This window comes from Puma concolor, chromosome D4 (genome assembly GCF_028749965.1).
Source record: "Puma concolor isolate L17-30 chromosome D4, mPumCon1.1.hap2, whole genome shotgun sequence".
Lineage (NCBI taxonomy): Eukaryota > Metazoa > Chordata > Mammalia > Carnivora > Felidae > Puma > Puma concolor.
This window is the reverse complement of record NC_141679.1, coordinates 32,891,268-32,912,401: the sequence shown is the minus strand read 5'-3', so window position 1 is coordinate 32,912,401 and position 21,134 is coordinate 32,891,268. Positions and strand designations below refer to the sequence as shown.

The following is a 21,134-nucleotide window of genomic DNA, read 5'->3' as shown; positions in this document are numbered from 1 at the left end:
GCTAGGAAACTGGTGTGTGGGAGCAGTTCCACAACCTCTCCATTTCAGCCAGACCAGCCACTCTCTGCCCATGGTCAATTGGATGATTTATCATGGGAATTCTACACAATACTGGAAACCCAATGTGGGCATTTCAAGATCTTGGGGATATAGCTATACAGTTACTTTGGTTTATTCACTCACCATTGAATTATGAACATTTTCTTAACATCTATTTTATTGTACATATTACTTCATGTCTATAAGAATTTGTATCATTATTTTCCTTTGTAACATACACAAAGTTTTACATTCTTTGCTCTAATTTTAAGAAACACTGGAAAATAATTTTGGTGCATAAATATTGACCCATATATCTGATCATTTCTAAAACAGATTCTAGAAGCAGAAGGTGTGGATCAATAGTTCCTTTTTTACAGCAGAGTTACATGAGTCTTTCTACTCTATAAAATCCCTTTAAAAAAAATACCCACTTCCATGTCTTTAAAAGCCATAATAAAGATGAAATCTAGATTATCTTCATCTTCCTTTTTTTTTTTTTAATGGGGAAGAGTGGTGCCAAAGTAAGAATGGGGCTTCAAATGGACATGCCTTATCAGAGTACTTTTATAAGCCTGCAGACAAAGCCTGGGCTGCAATGGGAACAGAAGAAGCTTGCTTCTGAAGATACTAAACATCCAGTGAAGACCCTGGCAGATATTAACCCAAGACAGGAAGAGGTCCAGAGTACACAACACAGTTCAAAGTTCTAATTTTCCTTCCTGGTACCACTGTAGAGTAGTAGAAAGAGAATGGGAACGAGGGCCTCCCAAGCTCTGCCACTAAGTATGTGTCATCTTAGATGAATCCTCACATTTCAGTCTGAGGTTCTTCATCTATAAATGTGTTAACTACATCATATGATTTCCAACACTCCTTCCAGGTAAAATCAATGATTTTATGATCACCAGTCAAATTCAGTAATAAAATTCTGGTTCTTCACCTCTTGGCTTCATGTTCTTGCCCCTTCAGTAATTCCTACTGCTGCTTCCCTAATACTTTCCCACAGATATTTGCCCCTCTGGGCCTACTGATCATCTAGTACCCACACAACCCTTAGCATCCTTACCCCTCACCATGGCTCATATGTCTGAGGGCCTCTGTACCTTTAATCCTCACCATAATCTCAGGGATTACACCCCTCCTCAGGACCCAAAATCATTTCCAACATAAGATCAAACAGTTTTTCCCATAAACATGCTGAGGTCAACAGCTGCTTATCTCAAGTGGCAGCCCAATCTGTTCTGGGGCAGAGATGTATTCTTCAGAAAGTTCTTCCAGAGACAAAATTGATGTTCCCTACAGTGATCTCACCTAACCTTCTCACATGCAACACACTTGAAGGCAGCGGTGATATACTCTGAGGTCACCCTGCATCCAGGCTTTAATTCTCTTCCATTGGCAGTTCCTATACAATTCCTGGTATGCTGCTCTGGCAATAGCCCTCTAAAAGCATCCAGAACTGATGGAACATTCTAGATGCAATATGACTAGTGAATCGGAAATACCATCACCTCCCCTGTCTGGATGGCATAATATGGGATCATGCAGGTTAAGACTTCATTCACTGAAGATCAGCCATAATATGCCAGCAGATAATGAGTTTTGATTAACTAGAAGCCTTATTTCACAGAACTAAAATCTGAAAGTCATGATCCTATAAACCAATAGTTCTCTCTTTGCACCAAAACATGTCTGGAATAATGACATTTTACCTTGGATGTGAAAATTACACACACAGTGTTCTGGCTTTAAATTACTTCTTATTTCAAGATAAATGATATACTGACATGATAAAAATACAAAATGAAAAGGAACTCCATTCGTGACTCAGTTTAAACTGTTTAACTTCATTTGGAAATTCTCAGCCTTAGATAAATTTGTTGTCCAAGTGCACCATCTGGTGGATAAAGGTATTTAAGCTCCCCCATTATATATATAAATATATAATTTATGTAATTATACATATATATAATTATACAAATATATAATTATATATATATGTATATACACATATATACAAAATGTCATTGCAGCTAAAATCTTAGTGTAAAGATTCCCATGCTTTAGCCAAAAGATTTCTATAGAGGGGCTTTTGACAAGATTATAATATGAAAAAAATCTAGAGCTCATAAACTTCACTATCGAAGAATCCAGTTCACTTTCTTGAAGAAATGTTGCTCATATGAAGCAAACATTTTTAATCTGGGAGGAACTTCAGACAACAGTTTATTCAAATCCTTCCCTTTACAGATGAAGAATCTAAGGCAAAGACAGAGCTCTCCTGAAAGTCACGGCTAGGGATAGCAGGCATTGATTATATAAATAAATAGGTCAGATATTCTCAACTGTTTAATATGGCCTTCTATTTAAAGAGGTTGTGCAAGAAAGGCAGGAAATGAGGCAGCCAGAGTCTGTGGCAAAGTGCCACTCTCTTGGGTTGGCAATAATCTGCCCACCTCACTGTGGACTGTGGCCTACCCCTAAACTGACCTGCAACCAGGAGTTGTTATATCCTCCCTGCCTCCACAGCCTGTTTGCATCCCTCTTCACCTTAGATTTATGTTTTCCTCCACCCAAGAAAACCAACCTACCAATAAAAGTAAGACAGATAAAATAAATGTTAAATCACCCTTTTGAAGAGTATCTATCAACACAGGAAAGAGTTCATAATGTGTTAAAATGGGAGAGGAAAAGAAAGGACCAAATATGTTCACTATGATACCATATCTGTAAAAAAAAAAAAAAAAAAAATACAGGTCTAGAGCATTAAATAGAGAAAAAACATTGGAAAGAAATACATTAAACATTTTTGACAGCTAGTCTCTCTGAATGCCAGGATTATGAGTGATTTCAAATTTTTTCTCTTACATAATGCTTTGCACATTTTTTATCCTTAACATTTATATGTTTTTTAAGTTTATTTTGAGACAGACAGAGGCAGCATGAGTGGGGGAGGGGCAGAGAGAGTGGGAGAGAGAGAAAATCCCAAGCAAACTCTGCACTGTCAGCACAGAGCCCGATGCAGGGCTCTAATTCAAGGAACTGTGAAATCACGACCTAAGCCAAAAACATGAGTCAGACACTTAACCAACAGAGCCACCCAGGCTAAGCTCCTCCTTAACATTTATATTAACAAAAAGAAATTTTTATGTTAAATATTTATATATTTATACTCATAGACCATCAGAAAATGAACAAAAGAAACTGGAAAGAGGACTCCAAACACATATCCATCCATCCAGTACATAAATAGCAGGGGAAAAAATTCTCCAGCTCTCAAGGAGAAATACACAGAATAAGACACTGCATTTTTGTCTTAAGGCTTACCATGGTATTTTTCAAAATATTTTTAATTTTCTATCAATTGTCTATTAATAAATACCTGGATGACTAGCAAATTAATACTTAAGGATAAAGTTAGAAATATAATTTCTTTAAAATATTTTCTATATTTTGAGATTTAAGGACTTGAGTTCACATCCTAAGTCCATTTTCTGCTTGTAAAATTTTGCCTGAGTCATATGACAGAATATATGGCATGGTATTCCCCAAAGAACTCCAGGTCTTCCAGTTTGAGAACCACTGTCTCTCAATGTAATTAGGGCTTTGAAGTATATATCAGGAACACAGTTACTGGAAGGTCAGTATCAAGAATGGAACATTGTTCCCTTGCCTCAAGATCCCTGTATCATCTATGCAGACTGAGATCAGTGAAGGAATCTTTTGCAAAATATCTTACAGGAGCAGTTTTCAAGTGCTTTCTGGGGACCACTGGGAAATACCCAGGTCCCATTAGGGTCTGTGGCATCAAAACAGTCTTAATTATACCAAGACATTATGTGCCTTTACACTCTAATTCTCACATGAGGTCGAGTTTCTGCAGGCCACATGACATCACCACAGACTAAATGCAGAAGCAAGTATATAAATCCAGAGGTCTTCTATTAAGCTAGACATTAGAGATTTGAAAAAATGTAAAAAAATGCCACTCCTCTCACTAATTTTTTGCCTAGGAAGGTATAGTCATTTTTTAATAAAAATATGTATGTTATTATATAATTATTTTTAATGAATTAAGGAGCTTTTAAATATTCTCAGTTTTAATTTCTAATAAAATAAACAAGGATAGACATAGCCTACATAAGGAAAAGCTCTTAGAGGTCCACAATAAATTATTAGAAGCATAAAGGGGTCCTGAGACCAAAAAGTTTGAGAACCACTGCCTCACTGTTCAGAAAAACATGCACTAGGGAAGATCACTCTACCCTATTCCTCTTCCTGCTCTTCAAAGCACTTTCCAAGCTTCTGGCTGTGACTAGTCCATCTTACAGACCATTATCTGATCACATTTCCTAAAGCATGATTCTGATCCTATCATTTCCCCTACTAAAATAACCTCAAACAGTTCAAGCAATAACCAAAAACATTCAAGAAACTCCATGATTTGTCCTCAGATTATTTTTTAAATGTTATACACTCATCAATTCTACAATTATTTCAGTGCATTCTTTGCAGCAGACACTATGATGGGGGCTGGGGTTGAACAGTCTATGAGAAGTAACACCTGCCATCCCTGGACCCAGAGTCTACTGAGGAAGAAATATTCACATAAACATACGCATCCTTAATTTTCTATATTCATTTTCCAAATTTGCTAGAATTATAAATTTTTTTCACCCAAAATGCACTATCCACATCAAAAACTCTCTATAATGACTGTGAATGTCCACCAAAAGATTCATTTTGGTTGTATACAAATCCAGGTAAGGGAATGTATATAACAGTTAAGTTGTATCTCAACTGTTCTCCCAAAAGGAGAGGTAATCATGCCTTGTGCTCATATTAAATGTACTGAGCATCAATGCTATCATCATCCCATCTTATTAATAAAAATGTCTTCTGAGAAAGTAAAAATTCCCAATGAAAAAGTGAGCATAAGAAACCTAGAAAAGCCCACACATCAGAAAGAGTTGGAAGTGATGGTGCATACAGAGGGAAGGAGAAACATAAGGCATGATCTTGACATGTCCCTATCTAGTAAATACAACAGTGCTAGAAAGCTTAACTGTGCTTAAGCCAACACAATATTTGAGAAACTAGAGAAACTCCTTGTACAGTGGACTGAGAGTCATTCTAAGTACCAGGCCACTGGGTACCAGCCTGGTACAGGGAAGGGTAGTGGACATCTTCAGAGATCTGGAAGCAGCTGCAGTGGGAGAGAACATGATTGGGGGGGGGGGACTGAATTTCAAAGCAAGTCTGAGAGATTTATAAACAGTGATAGATGACACAAGCTGTAAGTCACGGGTGAAGCAGCTTCCCCTCACAGTGAGATGTGCTATCTTCCTCCAGTGAACTGCAGAAAACTATCATCAAAGATGGTGACACACAAAGGAAACTATCAATCTTAATGCAATGCCATCTCATAGGTTGATTTCAGGACAAAGTACCTGGATGCAAAGCATCCAAAGGCTAACTTGTTCTTAAGTGAGAACTGCGATGATGTGGATAAGCTAAGCTCCTTGCTGGTACAATATTCTGACAACATCGGTTCAAAGGGGTCATTGCAGACTGCACTACCTGTGATGATATGAGATATTCAAAGAAGAAAGCGTGGGCAGTGGAGGAGATGGATGAGCCTTAAAGGTAGAGCTATAAGTCACAATCAACAAAGGGAAATCTTGCAAAGAGGACTCTTTTGAAAACAGACAACACTCTTAGAGATCCTTCTAGTGTTACCAGTTATAAAGATAATAGCCAGCTTAAACAAAGCATATTGAATTTCATTTTAAACATTGATTTAATGAACCATTACCATCATTAAGAGGATCACCATTATACTATACAAGTATTACTAGAAATGCCATCCTAAACAGCACAGAACACAAGTCTGAATGTTTCACTCTCACTGTCCTAGTATAAATAATGTTAACGCTTGTGCTTAGCTCTCACACACAGAACAAAGGGACATACTCCATCTCCAAAGGTCTGTAGAAGTACACACAGCTACTGGCTACCTCAGAAATGTTCTAGTTTGTCTTTCCTACAGATACCTGTTTACTTCATGTCTCTTAGCTAAGCTGAATCATCCCCACATAGTTACAGGACTTTTTTCTCCCTGTTCCTTTTCTCTTTGTATTTCTTGTGTGTGTGTGTGTTTCCTAAAGAAACTCTCATGCTTCTTTTAACAGAAGGCTAACTTTTTAAATGTACAATTAGCAACTTCCTTTGCTTGGCACAAAACACACACTCAGATCAATGGAACAGAACACAGAGCCCAGAAATGGACCCACAAACATATGGTCAACTAATCTTTGACAAAGCAGGAAAGAATATCCAATGGAATAAAGACAGTTTCTTCAGATAATGGTGCTGGAAAACTGGACAGTAACATGCAGAAAAATGAACCTGGACCACTTTCTTATGCCATACACAAAAAATGAACTCAAAATGGATAAAAGACCTAAATGTAAGACAGGAAGCCATCAAAATCCTCGAGGAGAAAGCAGGCAAAAACCACTTTGATCTTGGCTGCAGCAACTTCTTACTCAACACGTCTCTGGAGGCAAGGGAAACGAAAGCAAAAATGAACTACTAGGACCTCATCAAAATAAAAATCTTTTGCACAGCGAAGAAAACAATCAGCAAAACTAAAAGGCAACCGAAGGAATGGGAGAAGATATTCGCAAATGACATATCAGATAAAGGGTTAGTGTCCAAAATCTATAAAGAATTTATCAAACTCAACACCCAAAAAACAAATAACCCAGTGAAGAAATGGGCAAAAGACATGAATAAACACTTTTCCAAAGAAGACATCCAGATGGCAGACACATGAAAAAATGCTCAACATCCCTCATCATCAGGGAAATACAAATCAAAACCACAATGAGATACCACCTCACACCAGTCAGAATGGCTAACATTAACAACTCAGACAACAGATGTTGGTAAGAATGCGGAGAAAGAGGATCTCTTTTGCCCTGCTGCTGGGAATGCAAACTGGTGCAGCCACTCTGGAAAACAGTATGGAGGTTCCTCAAAAAAATTAAAAATAGAACTACCCTATGACCCAGCAATTGCCCTACTAATAAGTATTTATCAAAGGGACACAGGTGTGCTGTTTTTTACACATGCACCCCAATGTTTATAGCAGCACTATTGACAATATCCAAAGTATGGAAAGAGCCTAAATGTCCATCGATGAATAAATAAAGAAAATGTGGTGTTTATATATATATAGTGGAGTATTACTCAGCGATCAAAAAGAATGAAATCTTGCCATTTGCAACTACATGGATAGAACTGGAGGGTATTATGCTAAGCGAAATTAGTCGGAGAAAGACAAATATCATATGACCTCACTCATATGAGGACTTTAAGATACAAAACAGATGAACATAAGGGAAGGGAAGCAAAAATAATATAAAAACACGGAGAGGAACAAAACATTAAAGACTCTTAAATATAGAGAACAAACTGAGGGTTGCTGGAGGGACTGTGGGAGAGGCGGTGGTCTAAATGGGTAAGGGGCATTAAGGAATCTACTCTGAAATCATTGTTGCACGTTATGCTAACTAACTTGGATACAAATTAAACAATAAATAAATTTTTTAAAAATAAGATAAAAATAAATAAAACTTACTTTTAAAGAAAGTAAGTCCTTAGTGAAGCATAACAACAACAAAAATTCACATCTTAGGACTCTTAAGCTTCTGTTACTGTTACCAAGGAGTCATCTAGGGCCACCCAAGAACACAGGTTGCTCTACCTCTAAGCTCAAAAACCTCTTTCATTACAGAAAATTCCTGACATAACCAAATATCTCAATTTAATTGTCTCAAGGTATCAGTGGAGTCAATGTAAATGAATCACATTCTCCTGAGAACATGTAGAATTATATCCCATCTATCTCAAAAAGGTCTTGAGCAAGAGTAAATAATTATGCCTCTGTATTAGGGGTTGCCAAATTTTTTATGCAAAGGGCCAAACAATAAACATTTTAGCTTTTGTGGGCCATACAATCTCTGCCACAACTACTTAACTCTGTCCTTATGGTGAAAAAAGCCATAATACATGAATGAATGAATTAGGCTATGCTCCAGTAAAACTTTATTTATAAAGACAAGCCAAAGAGAGAATCTGACTGTCAAGCCATGCTCTGGACTGTGTCACCATATGCCTTTAACAGCCTTGGTATTTCTATTTAAAAAACAGTAACTTGTTTAAATCATGTGACTGTTACTATTGCCCTAGTCTACTGCCCATGGTACCAACTGAGATTCTTTAGTATCAAAGGAAATTAAGCTCTGAAAGAAGTGGCAGAATGAAAAAGGAACCAGAGCACCTGGGTGGCTCAGTCATTAAGCATCCGACTCTAGGTTTCAGCTCAGGACATGATGTCACGGTGTTTGGGATTGAGCCCCATGTCAGGCTACACACTGACAGCACAGAGCCTGCTTCAGATTCTCTCTCTCCTCTCCTTCTCTCTCTCTCTCTCTGCCTCTCTCCAGCAGGCATGCACTCAAAATAAAATAAACTTTAAAAAAAATTGAAAGAGGAACCAACACTCATGCCCTGGGATCTCCAAGCCTTTCTCCCTTTACTATCAAGGCTGATTGTTCTCAACTAGAGCTTCATGAACACCCTCATCTCTAATTCCTGTGTTGTATTCAAGACTGATAATCACTAAAATGGCACCTCTTTGCCCGAAAGATTTGCCTTGTGCTGCAAGACAAACATTTGAGCAGGTGGGGTCACTATAGCACCACAGGTCGGGGACCATACCTACAGCCCTGTCTCCAGCCTAGAGCAGATCCCTTCCCCGCAGATCACACTATTCCAGATTGGCCTCACCCTCTTCTAGCTGAAGCTCATAGAAAAGCCTCCAAATTCAGTGTGGTCTTACCCACAAATTTGCCTAATTCCTGCCCCATCCTCCTTTCTGCTTCCTTCACCTGACTTGAACTTACTCATCTAGGCCAAGCTCAGATGTCCTCTCTGCTCTAGCAAGTGTTCCTTCAGTGCCAAGCTTGCTCTCAGTGTGTCTCCTCCTGGCTCCCTGGAACCCTACACTTGCTTTTATGGCCAAGCTCATTATACTTTATTGCCCCTCTAAGCCTATGAATAATTACTTGAAAACAAGGCTCCTTATTCATCTCTGTACCCTACACAAACTGTTTCTCTCACCTCCCCACACCCTCTCCAAGAACTCCCAGACTCACCAAAAAAAAAGCTATGGTTTTTCAATCATTCTACTAAAATGGCCACAACTAGACATTAGGGGGAAAAGTGAACTACAATTTGATGACCATAATTCCTTCCAAAATAATGCCATGAACCATATCAAACCAGTTTTCAATATAATTTAAATATTGAGCCAAACAGTTAAACAATTCAAGGATACAATAGAAAAAAGCAAAACAATGCTTTTCCAATGCACATTCGTTGTGATGATTTCAAACACTGCTGACAGTTGTGGGTTATTGGTACACTCACTCTTTGTCACTCTCTTTAATGCACTCTTTCTCTTGTTACTCTCCATCTACCTCAAGGGGGCAAAAACAAGTTGTTTTTCATTTGTCTGAATTATGGTGTCAAAAACATGATTGGTTTTGTTTACCAGTAGCAGTCTATAACATCTCTCTCATCTTTCTGTATGCTCCAAAAGCTTTGAAAATATCAACTCAACTTTGGAGCTACTAAATGTTCCCTCAGAGCCTACACAAATTCCATAAAATACTATGCCTTGTAGGTCCTACCAGAATGACAGATTCCTGACTTCAGAACATGGAAATGATAAGGATGCTTTAAAATGTCATGTTTATAAACCAGTGGATTTTGTTCATTGGATTTTAATAACTAAAGTTACTCAAATCTGAAGTCTAAAGTCAATGTTCATTGAAGCAATGCCAATGTGTAACTGGTTTTCAAATACAAGCAGCACATTGCCAAGCACAGGAAACCAAAGTCCATCAGCCTCTCTGTGCCATAAACAATTATGTTATTTCACTATCAAATATGGAAAGCTAATTCAGGGCATTTTTATGTTAATTGTTCTGAAAACTGCCCCAGATATACTGCTTCTAACTCTTAATTATATATGGAAAAAGGAACAAAGAGGCCAATGATCCCACAGGGTGGTTAGAAAAAAATAATTTACAGAGCACCTGGGTGGCTCAGTCGGTTGAGCATCTGACTTTGGCTCAGGTCATGATCTCTCAGTTGACAAGTGTGAGCCCCACATTGGGCTCTGTGCTGACAGCTCAGAGCCTGGAGCCTGCTTCAGATTCTGTGTCTCCCTCTCTCTCTGCCTCTCCCCTGCTCATGCTCTGTGTCTCTCTGTCTCAAAAATAAATAGACATTTTTTAAAATTTTTAATAATAATAATTTACACAAAATTTCATTTCATTTTAGGTCACTCAGACATGCAACCTCTCAGTCCAGAATCCAGATGATTCCTCAGCTCAATCTTCCTCTCGGAAGCCTGAAAACTTGCCATCATACCACATGGAAGAAACCAGAGAAGGCACAAAATAAACCATCAGCTCGGGGAGTTTGTGGTTGACAACAACCTAGTTTTACACATTTCTACAACTAAGAGATTAACTCTACATAATTGTTTCCTTAAAACTGGTAGGAGAGCTTGGAGAAGGAAGATGGCGGCGTAGGAGGACGCTGGGCTCACCGCGCGTCCTGCTGATCACTTAGATTCCACCTACACCTGCCTAAATAACCCAGAAAACCGCCAGAGGATTAGCAGAACGGAGTCGCCGGAGCCAAGCGCAGACTAGAGGCCCACGGAAGAGGGTAGGAAGGGCGGCGAGGCGGTGCGCGCTCCACGGACTGGCGGGAGGGAGCCGGGGCGGAGGGGCGGCTCGCTGGCCAAGCAGAGCCCCCGAGTCTGGCTTGCAAAAAGCGGAGGGGCCTGACGGACTGTGTTCCGACAGCAAGCGCGACTTAGCGTCTGGGAGGTCGTAAGTTAACAGCTCTGCTCAGAAAGCGGGAAGGCTGGAGGACAAAGGGAAGGAGAGCTGCTGAGCTCCCGGACGGACGACAGAGCTCAGTTTGGTGGGGAACAAAGGCGCTCGCCAGCGCCATCTCCCCCGCCCATCCCCCAGCCAAAATCCCAAAGAGAACCAGTTCCTGCCAGGGAACTTGCTCGCTCCGCGCAAACACCCAACTCTGCGCTTCTGCGGAGCCAAACCCCCGGCAGCGGATCTGACTCACTCCTGCTGCCACAGGGCCCCTCCTGAAGTGGATCACCTAAGGAGAAGCAAGCTAAGCCTGCCCCTCCTGCCCCTGTGCACCTTGCCTACCCACCCCAGCTAAGTCGCCAGATCCCCAGCATCACAAGCCTGGCAGTGTGCAAGTAGCCCAGACGGGCCACCCCACCCCACAGTGAATCCCGCCCCTAGGAGAGGGGAAGAGAAGGCACGCACCAGTCTGACTGTGGCCCCAGCGGTGGGCTGGGGGCAGACATCAGGTCTGACTGCGGCTCCGCCCACCAACTCCAGTTATACACCACAGCACAGGGGAAGTGCCCTGCAGGTCCTCACCACGCCAGGGACTATCCAAAATGACCAAGCGGAAGAATTCCCCTCAGAAGAATCTCCAGGAAATAACAACAGCTAATGAGCTGATCAAAAAGGATTTAAATAATATAACAGAAAGTGAATTTAGAATAATAGTCATAAAATTAATCGCTGGGCTTGAAAACAGTATAGCTGATAGCAGAGAATCTCTTGCTACAGAGATCAAGGGACTAAGGAACAGTCACGAGGAGCTGAAAAACGCTTTAAACGAAATGCATAACAAAATGGAAACCACCACGGCTCGGATTGAAGAGGCAGAGGAGAGAATAGGTGAACTAGAAGATAAAGTTATGGAAAAAGAGGAAGCTGAGAAAAAGAGAGATAAAAAAATCCAGGAGTATGAGGGGAAAATTAGAGAACTAAGTGATACACTAAAAAGAAATAATATACGCATAATTGGTATCCCAGAGGAGGAAGAGAGAGGGAAAGGTGCTGAAGGGGTACTTGAAGAAATAATAGCTGAGAACTTCCCTGAACTGGGGAAGGAAAAAGGCATTGAAATCCAAGAGGCACAGAGAACTCCCTTCAGACGTAACTTGAATCGATCTTCTGCACGACATATAGTGAAACTGGCAAAATACAAGGATAAAGAGAAAATTCTGAAAGCAGCAAGGGGTAAACGTGCCCTCACATATAAAGGGAGACCTATAAGACTCGTGACTGATCTCTCTTTTGAAACTTGGCAGGCCAGAAAGAATTGGCACGAGATTTTCAGTGTGCTAGACAGAAAAAATATGCAGCCGAGAATCCTTTATCCAGCAAGTCTGTCATTTAGAATAGAAGGAGAGATAAAGGTCTTCCCAAACAAACAAAAACTGAAGGAATTTGTCACCACTAAACCAGCCCTACAAGAGAGCCTAAGGGGGACCCTGTGAGACAAAGTACCAGAGACATCACTACAAGCATAAAACATACAGACATCACAATGACTCTAAACCCATACCTTTCTATAATAACACTGAATGTAAATGGATTAAATGCGCCAACCAAAAGACTTAGGGTATCAGAATGGATAAAAAAACAAGACCCATCTATTTGCTGTCTACAAGAGACTCATTTTAGACCTGAGGACACCTTTAGATTGAGAGTGAGGGGATGGAGATCTATTTATCATGCTACTGGAAGCCAAAAGAAAGCTGGAGTAGCCATCCTTATATCAGACAAACTAGACTTTAAATTAAAGGCTGTAACAAGAGATGAAGAAGGACATTATATAATAGTGACAGGGTCTATCCATCAGGAAGAGCTAACAATTATAAATGTCTATGCGCCGAATACCGGAGCGCCCAAATATATAAAACAATTACTCATAAACATAAGCAACCTTATTGAGAAGAATGTGGTAATTGCAGGGGACTTTAACACCCCACTTACAGAAATGGATAGATCATCTAGACACACGGTCAATAAAGAAACAAGGGCCCTGAATGAGACATTGGATCAGATGGACTTGACAGATATATTTAGAACTCTGCATCCCAAAGCAACAGAATATACTTTCTTCTCGAGTGCACATGGAACATTCTCCAAGATAGATCATATACTGGGTCACAAAACAGCCCTTCATAAGTTTACAAGAATTGAAATCATACCATGCATACTTTCAGACCACAATGCTATGAAGCTTGAAATCAACCACAGAAAAACGTCTGGAAAACCTCCAAAAGCATGGAGGTTAAAGAACACCCTACTAACGAATGAGTGGGTCAACCAGGCAATTAGAGAAGAAATTAAAAAATATATGGAAACAAACGAAAATGAAAATACAACAATCCAAACGCTTTGGGACGCAGCGAAGGCAGTCCTGAAAGGAAAATACATTGCAATCCAGGCCTATCTCAAGAAACAAGAAAAATCCCAAATACAAAATCTAACAGCACACCTAAAGGAACTAGAAGCAGAACAGCAAAGGCAGCCTAAACCCAGCAGAAGAAGAGAAATCATAAAGATCAGAGCAGAAATAAACAATATAGAATCTAAAAAAACTGTAGAGCAGATCGACGAAACCAAGAGTTGGTTTTTTGAAAAAATAAACAAAATTGACAAACCTCTAGCCAGGCTTCTCAAAAAGAAAAGGGAGATGACCCAAATAGATAAAATCAGGAATGAAAATGGAATTATTACAACCAATCCCTCAGAGATACAAACAATTATCAGGGAATACTATGAAAAATTATATGCCAACAAATTGGACAACCTGGAAGAAATGGACAAATTCCTGAACACCCACACTCTTCCAAAACTCAATCAGGAGGAAATAGAAAGCTTGAACAGACCCATCACCAGCGAAGAAATTGAATCGGTTATCAAAAATCTCCCAACAAATAAGAGTCCAGGACCAGATGGCTTCCCAGGGGAGTTCTACCAGACGTTTAAAGCAGAGATAATACCTATCCTTCTCAAGCTATTCCAAGAAATAGAAAGGGAAGGAAAACTTCCAGACTCATTCTATGAAGCCAGCATTACTTTGATTCCTAAACCAGACAGAGACCCAGTAAAAAAAGAGAACTACAGGCCAATATCCCTGATGAATATGGATGCAAAAATTCTCAATAAGATACTAGCAAATCGAATTCAACGGCATATAAAAGGAATTATTCACCATGATCAAGTGGGATTCATTCCTGGGATGCAGGGCTGGTTCAACATTCGCAAATCAATCAACGTGATACATCACATTAACAAAAAAAAAGAGAAAAACCATATGATCCTGTCAATCGATGCAGAAAAGGCCTTTGACAAAATCCAGCACCCTTTCTTAATAAAAACCCTTGAGAAAGTCGGGATAGAAGGAACATACTTAAAGATCATAAAAGCCATTTATGAAAAGCCCACAGCTAACATCATCCTCAACGGGGAAAAACTGAGAGCTTTTTCCCTGAGATCAGGAACACGACAGGGATGCCCACTCTCACCGCTGTTGTTTAACATAGTGCTGGAAGTTCTAGCATCAGCAATCAGACAACAAAAGGAAATCAAAGGCATCAAAATTGGCAAAGATGAAGTCAAGCTTTCGCTTTTTGCAGATGACATGATATTATACATGGAAAATCCGATAGACTCCACCAAAAGTCTGCTAGAACTGATACATGAATTCAGCAAAGTTGCAGGATACAAAATCAATGTACAGAAATCAGTTGCATTCTTATACACTAACAATGAAGCAACAGAAAGACAAGTAAAGAAACTGATCCCATTCACAATTGCACCAAGAAGCATAAAATACCTAGGAATAAATCCAACCAAAGATGTAAAGGATCTGTATGCTGAAAACTATAGAAAGCTTATGAAGGTAATTGAGGAAGATTTAAAGAAATGGAAAGACATTCCCTGCTCATGGATTGGAAGAATAAATATTGTCAAAATGTCAATACTACCCAAAGCTATCTACACATTCAATGCAATCCCAATCAAAATTGCACCAGCATTCTTCTCAAAACTAGAACAAGCAATCCTAAGATTCATATGGAACCACAAAAGGCCCCGAATAGCCAAAGTAATTTTGAAGAAGAAGACCAAAGCAGGAGGCATCACAATCCCAGACTTTAGCCTCTACTACAAAGCTGTCATCATCAAGACAGCATGGTATTGGCACAAAAACAGACACATAGACCAATGGAATAGAATAGAAACCCCAGAACTAGACCCACAAACGTATGGCCAACTCATCTTTGACAAAGCAGGAAAGAACATCCAATGGAAAAAAGACAGTCTCTTTAACAAATGGTGCTGGGAGAACTGGACAGCAACATGCAGAAGGTTGAAACTAGACCACTTTCTCACACCATTCACAAAAATAAACTCAAAATGGATAAAAGACCTGAATGTGAGACAGGAAACCATCAAAACCTTAGAGGAGAAAGCAGGAAAAGACCTCTCTGACCTCAGCCGTAGCAATCTCTTACTCGACACATCCCCAAAGGCAAGGGAATTAAAGCAAAAGTGAATTACTGGGACCTTATGAAGATAAAAAGCTTCTGCACAGCAAAGGAAACAACCAACAAAACTAAAAGGCAACCAACGGAATGGGAAAAGATATTTGCAAATGACATATCGGACAAAGGGCTAGTATCCAAAATCTATAAAGAGCTCACCAAACTCCACACCCGAAAAGCAAATAACCCAGTGAAGAAATGGGCAGAAAACATGAATAGACACTTCTCTAAAGAAGACATCCGGATGGCCAACAGGCACATGAAAAGATATTCAGCGTCGCTCCTTATCAGGGAAATACAAATCAAAACCACACTCAGGTATCACCTCACGCCAGTCAGAGTGGCCAAAATGAACAAATCAGGAGACTATAGATGCTGGAGAGGATGTGGAGAAACGGGAACCCTCTTGCACTGTTGGTGGGAATGCAAATTGGTGCAGCCGCTCTGGAAAGCAGTGTGGAGGTTCCTCAGAAAATTAAAAATAGACCTACCCTATGACCCAGCAATAGCACTGTTAGGAATTTATCCAAGGGACACAGGAGTACTGATGCATAGGGGCACTTGTACCCCAATGTTCATAGCAGCACTCTCAACAATAGCCAAATTATGGAAAGAGCCTAAATGTCCATCAACTGATGAATGGATAAAGAAATTGTGGTTTATATACACTATGGAATACTACGTGGCAATGAGAAAAAATGAAATATGGCCTTTTGTAGCAACGTGGATGGAACTGGAGAGTGTGATGCTAAGTGAAATAAGCCATACAGAGAAAGACAGATACCATATGGTTTCACTCTTATGTGGATCCTGAGAAACTTGACAGGAACCCATGGGGGAGGGGAAGGAAAAAAAAAGAGGTTAGAGTGGGAGAGAGCCAAAGCATAAGAGACTGTTGAGAACTGAGAGCAAACTGAGGGTTGATGGGGGGTGGGAGGGAGGAGAGGGTGGGTGATGGGTATTGAGGAGGGCACCTTTTGGGATGAGCACTGGGTGTTGTATGGAAACCAATTTGACAATAAATTTCATATATAAATAAAAAAAATAAATAAAAAAAATAAAAAATAAAAAAAAATAATAATAAAACTGGTAGGAGAGGTAATAAGAGCACCTGGCAGCCCCTCTACTAGCCTAGGAACTTTGGAAATATCTCCCTAGGTCTCAAATATAAAATGTCAACAGTATTTACTCTGCCTTACTCATTCCAATGGAAATCCCACAGAAGCTACTTTCATAAGACAAGGTGCCATGGGGGCGCCTGGGTTACTCAGTCAGTTGAGCGTCTGACTTCGGCTCAGGTCATGATCTCACAGTTCGTGAGTTCAAGCCCCACATCGGGCTCTGTGCTGACAGCGTAGAGCCTGGAGCCTGCTTCAGATTCTACGTCTCCCTCTCTCTCTGCTTCTCCCCTGCTTATGCTCTGTCTCTCTCTCCTTCGAAAACAAATAAAAACATTAAAAAAATTTAAAAAACAAAAGACAAGGTGCCATGTTCTGTAAGGAAGCCTAACTGTTAATGGTGCTCATTTTCCCAGATATAAGTAATCATAACATGTTAAGCTTAAAAATATATCTGTTATCACTGAAGAATAAATCATTAAGAATAAACTAGAAATGAAATAAAAAATATATATAGCAATAATCTAATACTAATTACAATGTGGCAATCTAAACATGGCAGGAACTAGAATTCACTGAATGATCTTCTAAAATGCAATATTAGAAAATGTTTCTAAAGTCAAAAACTGTTAAAACTTCCTTGGTGGTTTGGGGAAACGCACACTAAGGTGCAATCACGTGCATACATATATACACACTCACATAAAATGAAAAGCCAAAGGAAATCATAAAGAGGTTGTTTCCGTTTGGTAAGCTTATAGGTAATTTTTATTTTTGTCTTCATATTTGCCTATATTTTTTCATTTTTCCACATAAGGATATGCTACCTTAATAAACAAATTCTCAACACAGAATTTACTTGTATTAATGAAAACCCAGAAGGGCAATGGGGAATGTTTTCTCTTTTTTTTAACTTTATTTTAGTATTTCAAACATACACATATTTAAAATGCCATGTATTATCATCTAGTGCCATCAATTACCAATATTTTTTCAATCTTCTTTCAACTATATCCAAACCATTTTATTTTCTAAAGTATTTTAAAAACAAATCCCAGACCCCATGTCATTTAACCTGCATATGTTTAAATGTGTATCTGTAATTAATAAAAAAATATAGTCACTATGCCATCATTATATTTAATAGGACAACAATAATTCCACAGTATCATCTAATGTCTAGTCCATATTCGGAAATGAGAATGTTCCTTTCAATTTAGAGATCCAACTAGAAAATTTTAAATTGTGCCACTATTTCATATCTAGAATGTATAAAGAAGTATAAAGCAGTAAGAAAAGCATGACACAAAATAAAAATATTCAAGAGTCTTAAAAAGGTACCTCAATAAAAGGGAAAATCCAAACAGTCAATGAACATAAGGGGAAAAAATCACAATGCAACTTAAAACCACAACTACAACACACACCCAACAGAATGGCTAAATTTAAAAGACCAACAATACCTAATATTAGATAGGATGTGAACAATGGGGAATCTGAAAACACTGCTATAAGAAGGTGCAAACTGGAAAAGAGTTTTCTTCTGAAGCTAACTATGTACATACCCTATAACCACTACTAGGCATACACCCAATATAAACACACCATTCCATGCTCAGGGAAACACGTGCAGAACATCCATGAAAGTTTTGTTCATAAAAGCAAAAACTAAAACAACCAACATGACCCTTGGTGGCACAACAATAAATACACTAAGGCATATTCATACAATAAAATATTATAGAGCAAAGAAAATGAATGTAGAAAAAATTTAGAAATGTTTATAAGGTATGAAAGAAGCCAGACAAAAAGAATATACACTGAATGATTCTGGTTATATAAAATTCAGAAACAGAATATAATGAACTATATTCTTAAGGAAAAGAAAGAAGTGACTGCCATAAAGTCAGAATAGTGATCATCTTTGGATAAAACATACGATGAGTGAAGGGGATGTGTAGGGGAACTCTAGTATGCTAGTAAATATATTCCTTGATGTCAGTGATGATACACAGATGTTCACCTTGCAATAATTTATGAAGCTTTAAGTTTCTGTTTTGTGTACTTTCTACCTTATTTTATGTTTCAAAATACAAAAAGTTTAAAAATATTATAGTAACTGATTCGGGCAAAGATTATCAATGGATGTAAATTCACTGGGTGAAAGGCTGCTGGGATACAGGACAGTTATCTAGCCTCTAAGTATCACTCTATAAATCACTGATTAATTATAAAGAGAAATTCTTTACTGGATCATTTAGATTGGAGGAAACCCAGTTTACAAATATTATTGGCAAAATTAGGATCTCATGAATGTGATCTGTATATTAGATGATATTAAAACACATGCTGAAATAATTAAAGTTGAACTATCAAAATGTCTGCAACTTACATTCAAATGTTATAGCAGAGAGACAAAGAAAGAGACAAAGGGAGACAACGGCAGAGCAACAGAGAAACAAAGGAAATGAGGCAAATATTAACAACTGGTGAATCTAAATGAAGACTATCCAAGTGTTCATCGCACTACTCCAACCTTTCAGTAGTTAAGACATTTCTCAAAATAAAAAGAAAACAAAAAACAAAACAAAACAAAAAAACAGCATTTACATGTATTACCAGGAGGCAAAAAGGACTGGTTTATTTCAAGCATGTTATGGCCACATAAATAATACTGGAAAGACTATAATAATATGTACTTTTTAAAAAAGAGAAAAATTCTCACAATTTGTGGGAAAAAAAGGAGAATAAACCTATTCAAATATAACTTTTTTTTTTCAACGTTTATTTTTTATTTTTGGGACAGAGAGAGACAGAGCATGAAGGGGGAGGGGCAGAGAGAGAGGGAGACACAGAACTGGAAGCAGGCTCCAGGCTCTGAGCCATCAGCCCAGAGCCTGATGCGGGGCTCGAACTCACGGACCGTGAGATCGTGACCTGGCTGAAGTCGGACGCTTAACCGACTGTGCCACCCAGGCGCCCCTCAAATATAACTTTTTTAAATGACTAGGGGAAAACTACTAGAAGAATACATATTAAAATACTGTTTTAGCCTTAAGGTGGCATTATAAATGGATTATATTTCCTGTTTTCCCAATATTTTTAAAAGGTGTTTTGCTTAAAAAAATTTTAGTGTAATTTAAAGATCAGCCAGATAACCACATAATATATTACTGTTGAACAATTTCAGATATTTGTACCAGTAGGTGGTTTCAATCTGACAAATACCAGCAGCAGAAATCCTGATGTGTCTTTATTTCTTCTTGTCCTATGAGGAATTGTGGATCACACAAAGCATAACAAATGACTACTTCTCATGTATCTAAAATGGTAACAAAAATAGGAAAGGTGTCCTTTACAAAATCCATTACACTATAAATATACCTCATCATATATGCTTCCATTAATGTCGGCGCCATAGATGGGTGCTACGAAAGTTAAGTTCTTCCAATACTTGCGCTCCAAATCTTCATAATCCAAGTATCTTGGAGTACAGTATCTGCAAAAGGTAAATTAAAAGAGCACAAACCATATGACAATTATAAGATTTTCTCCACCCATATGTCTCAAATCATTTTATTTTTTAATTTTTTTAATGTTTTATTTAAAGAGAGAACACGAGCAGTGGAGGGGAAGAGAGACAGGGAAACACAGAATCTGAAGCAGGCTCCAGGATCTGAGCTGTCAGCACAGAGCCCGATGCAGGGCTCAAACTCGTGAACCGCGAGATCATGACCTGCGCCGAAGTCGGACACTCAACAGACTAAGCCACCCAGGCACCCCTTCTTAAATCACTTTCTAAACAAAATCTTATCAAAATGAAAACACTGCAACAACTCATGTTGTCAAATCTAGTGAGTAAATATCCCAATGTATTTATCATAGATCTCTGAATACTCTTAAGATTCCTAAATAACTCTTTATAATATCTTTATATTTTTGACTAGTAAGGAAAATATTCTCATGAAAGTACCAAATATATAAGGAGAACAGTTAAAAACTCATTAATTTATCTTTCAAAATATTTTCTAAAATCTTTAACCAATTATACTATACTAAATTTTACAGGATTAGTTAAATAAAAGGGCTTAAATAAAATACAGAATACAAAATAAGGTAGATCTTCCTATGCATTGACATTAATATTTCTCCACAGTGAATTAATAAGCAGGTTACAGAATACTATGATAATATTTATGTAAAAAATATCTATAACTGTACTCAAATGGTCAAAAAGAAAATATATACCATATTATTAATATTAATGTTTATCTTTCACACTGGAATTACAGAAAGGCACTTGCTTCTCTGTCCTATTTGGATTGTGAACAAATAATCTTATATTAATATACACACACACAAACACACACACACAACACAAAATACCATTATTTCTACATTTAAAAAGAGAAATCGAATGAAGAAGGTAATGAAACAGTTTGTTT

At 38.5% G+C, this 21,134-nt stretch overlaps 1 protein-coding gene and 1 long non-coding RNA gene across 22 annotated transcripts in view; one reads left to right on the top strand and one right to left on the bottom strand.

Moving 5' to 3' along the window:
• Positions 1-10,680, top strand: part of LOC147574803 (uncharacterized) — a 68,409-nt gene extending 57,729 nt beyond the window's left edge. For both annotated transcript variants that reach the window (XR_015243541.1, XR_015243542.1), the window contains exon 5: positions 10,459-10,680. This is a non-coding gene — a long non-coding RNA (uncharacterized LOC147574803). The remainder of the gene's footprint in view (positions 1-10,458) is intronic.
• KDM4C (lysine demethylase 4C) overlaps positions 1-21,134 on the bottom strand; it is a 440,224-nt gene that overhangs the window by 366,493 nt on the left and 52,597 nt on the right. For all 20 annotated transcript variants that reach the window (XM_086685236.1, XM_086685237.1, XM_086685231.1 and 17 more), the window contains one exon: positions 20,074-20,188. In XM_086685236.1, the coding sequence (XP_086541362.1) occupies positions 20,074-20,188 (115 nt within the window). The remainder of the gene's footprint in view (positions 1-20,073; positions 20,189-21,134) is intronic.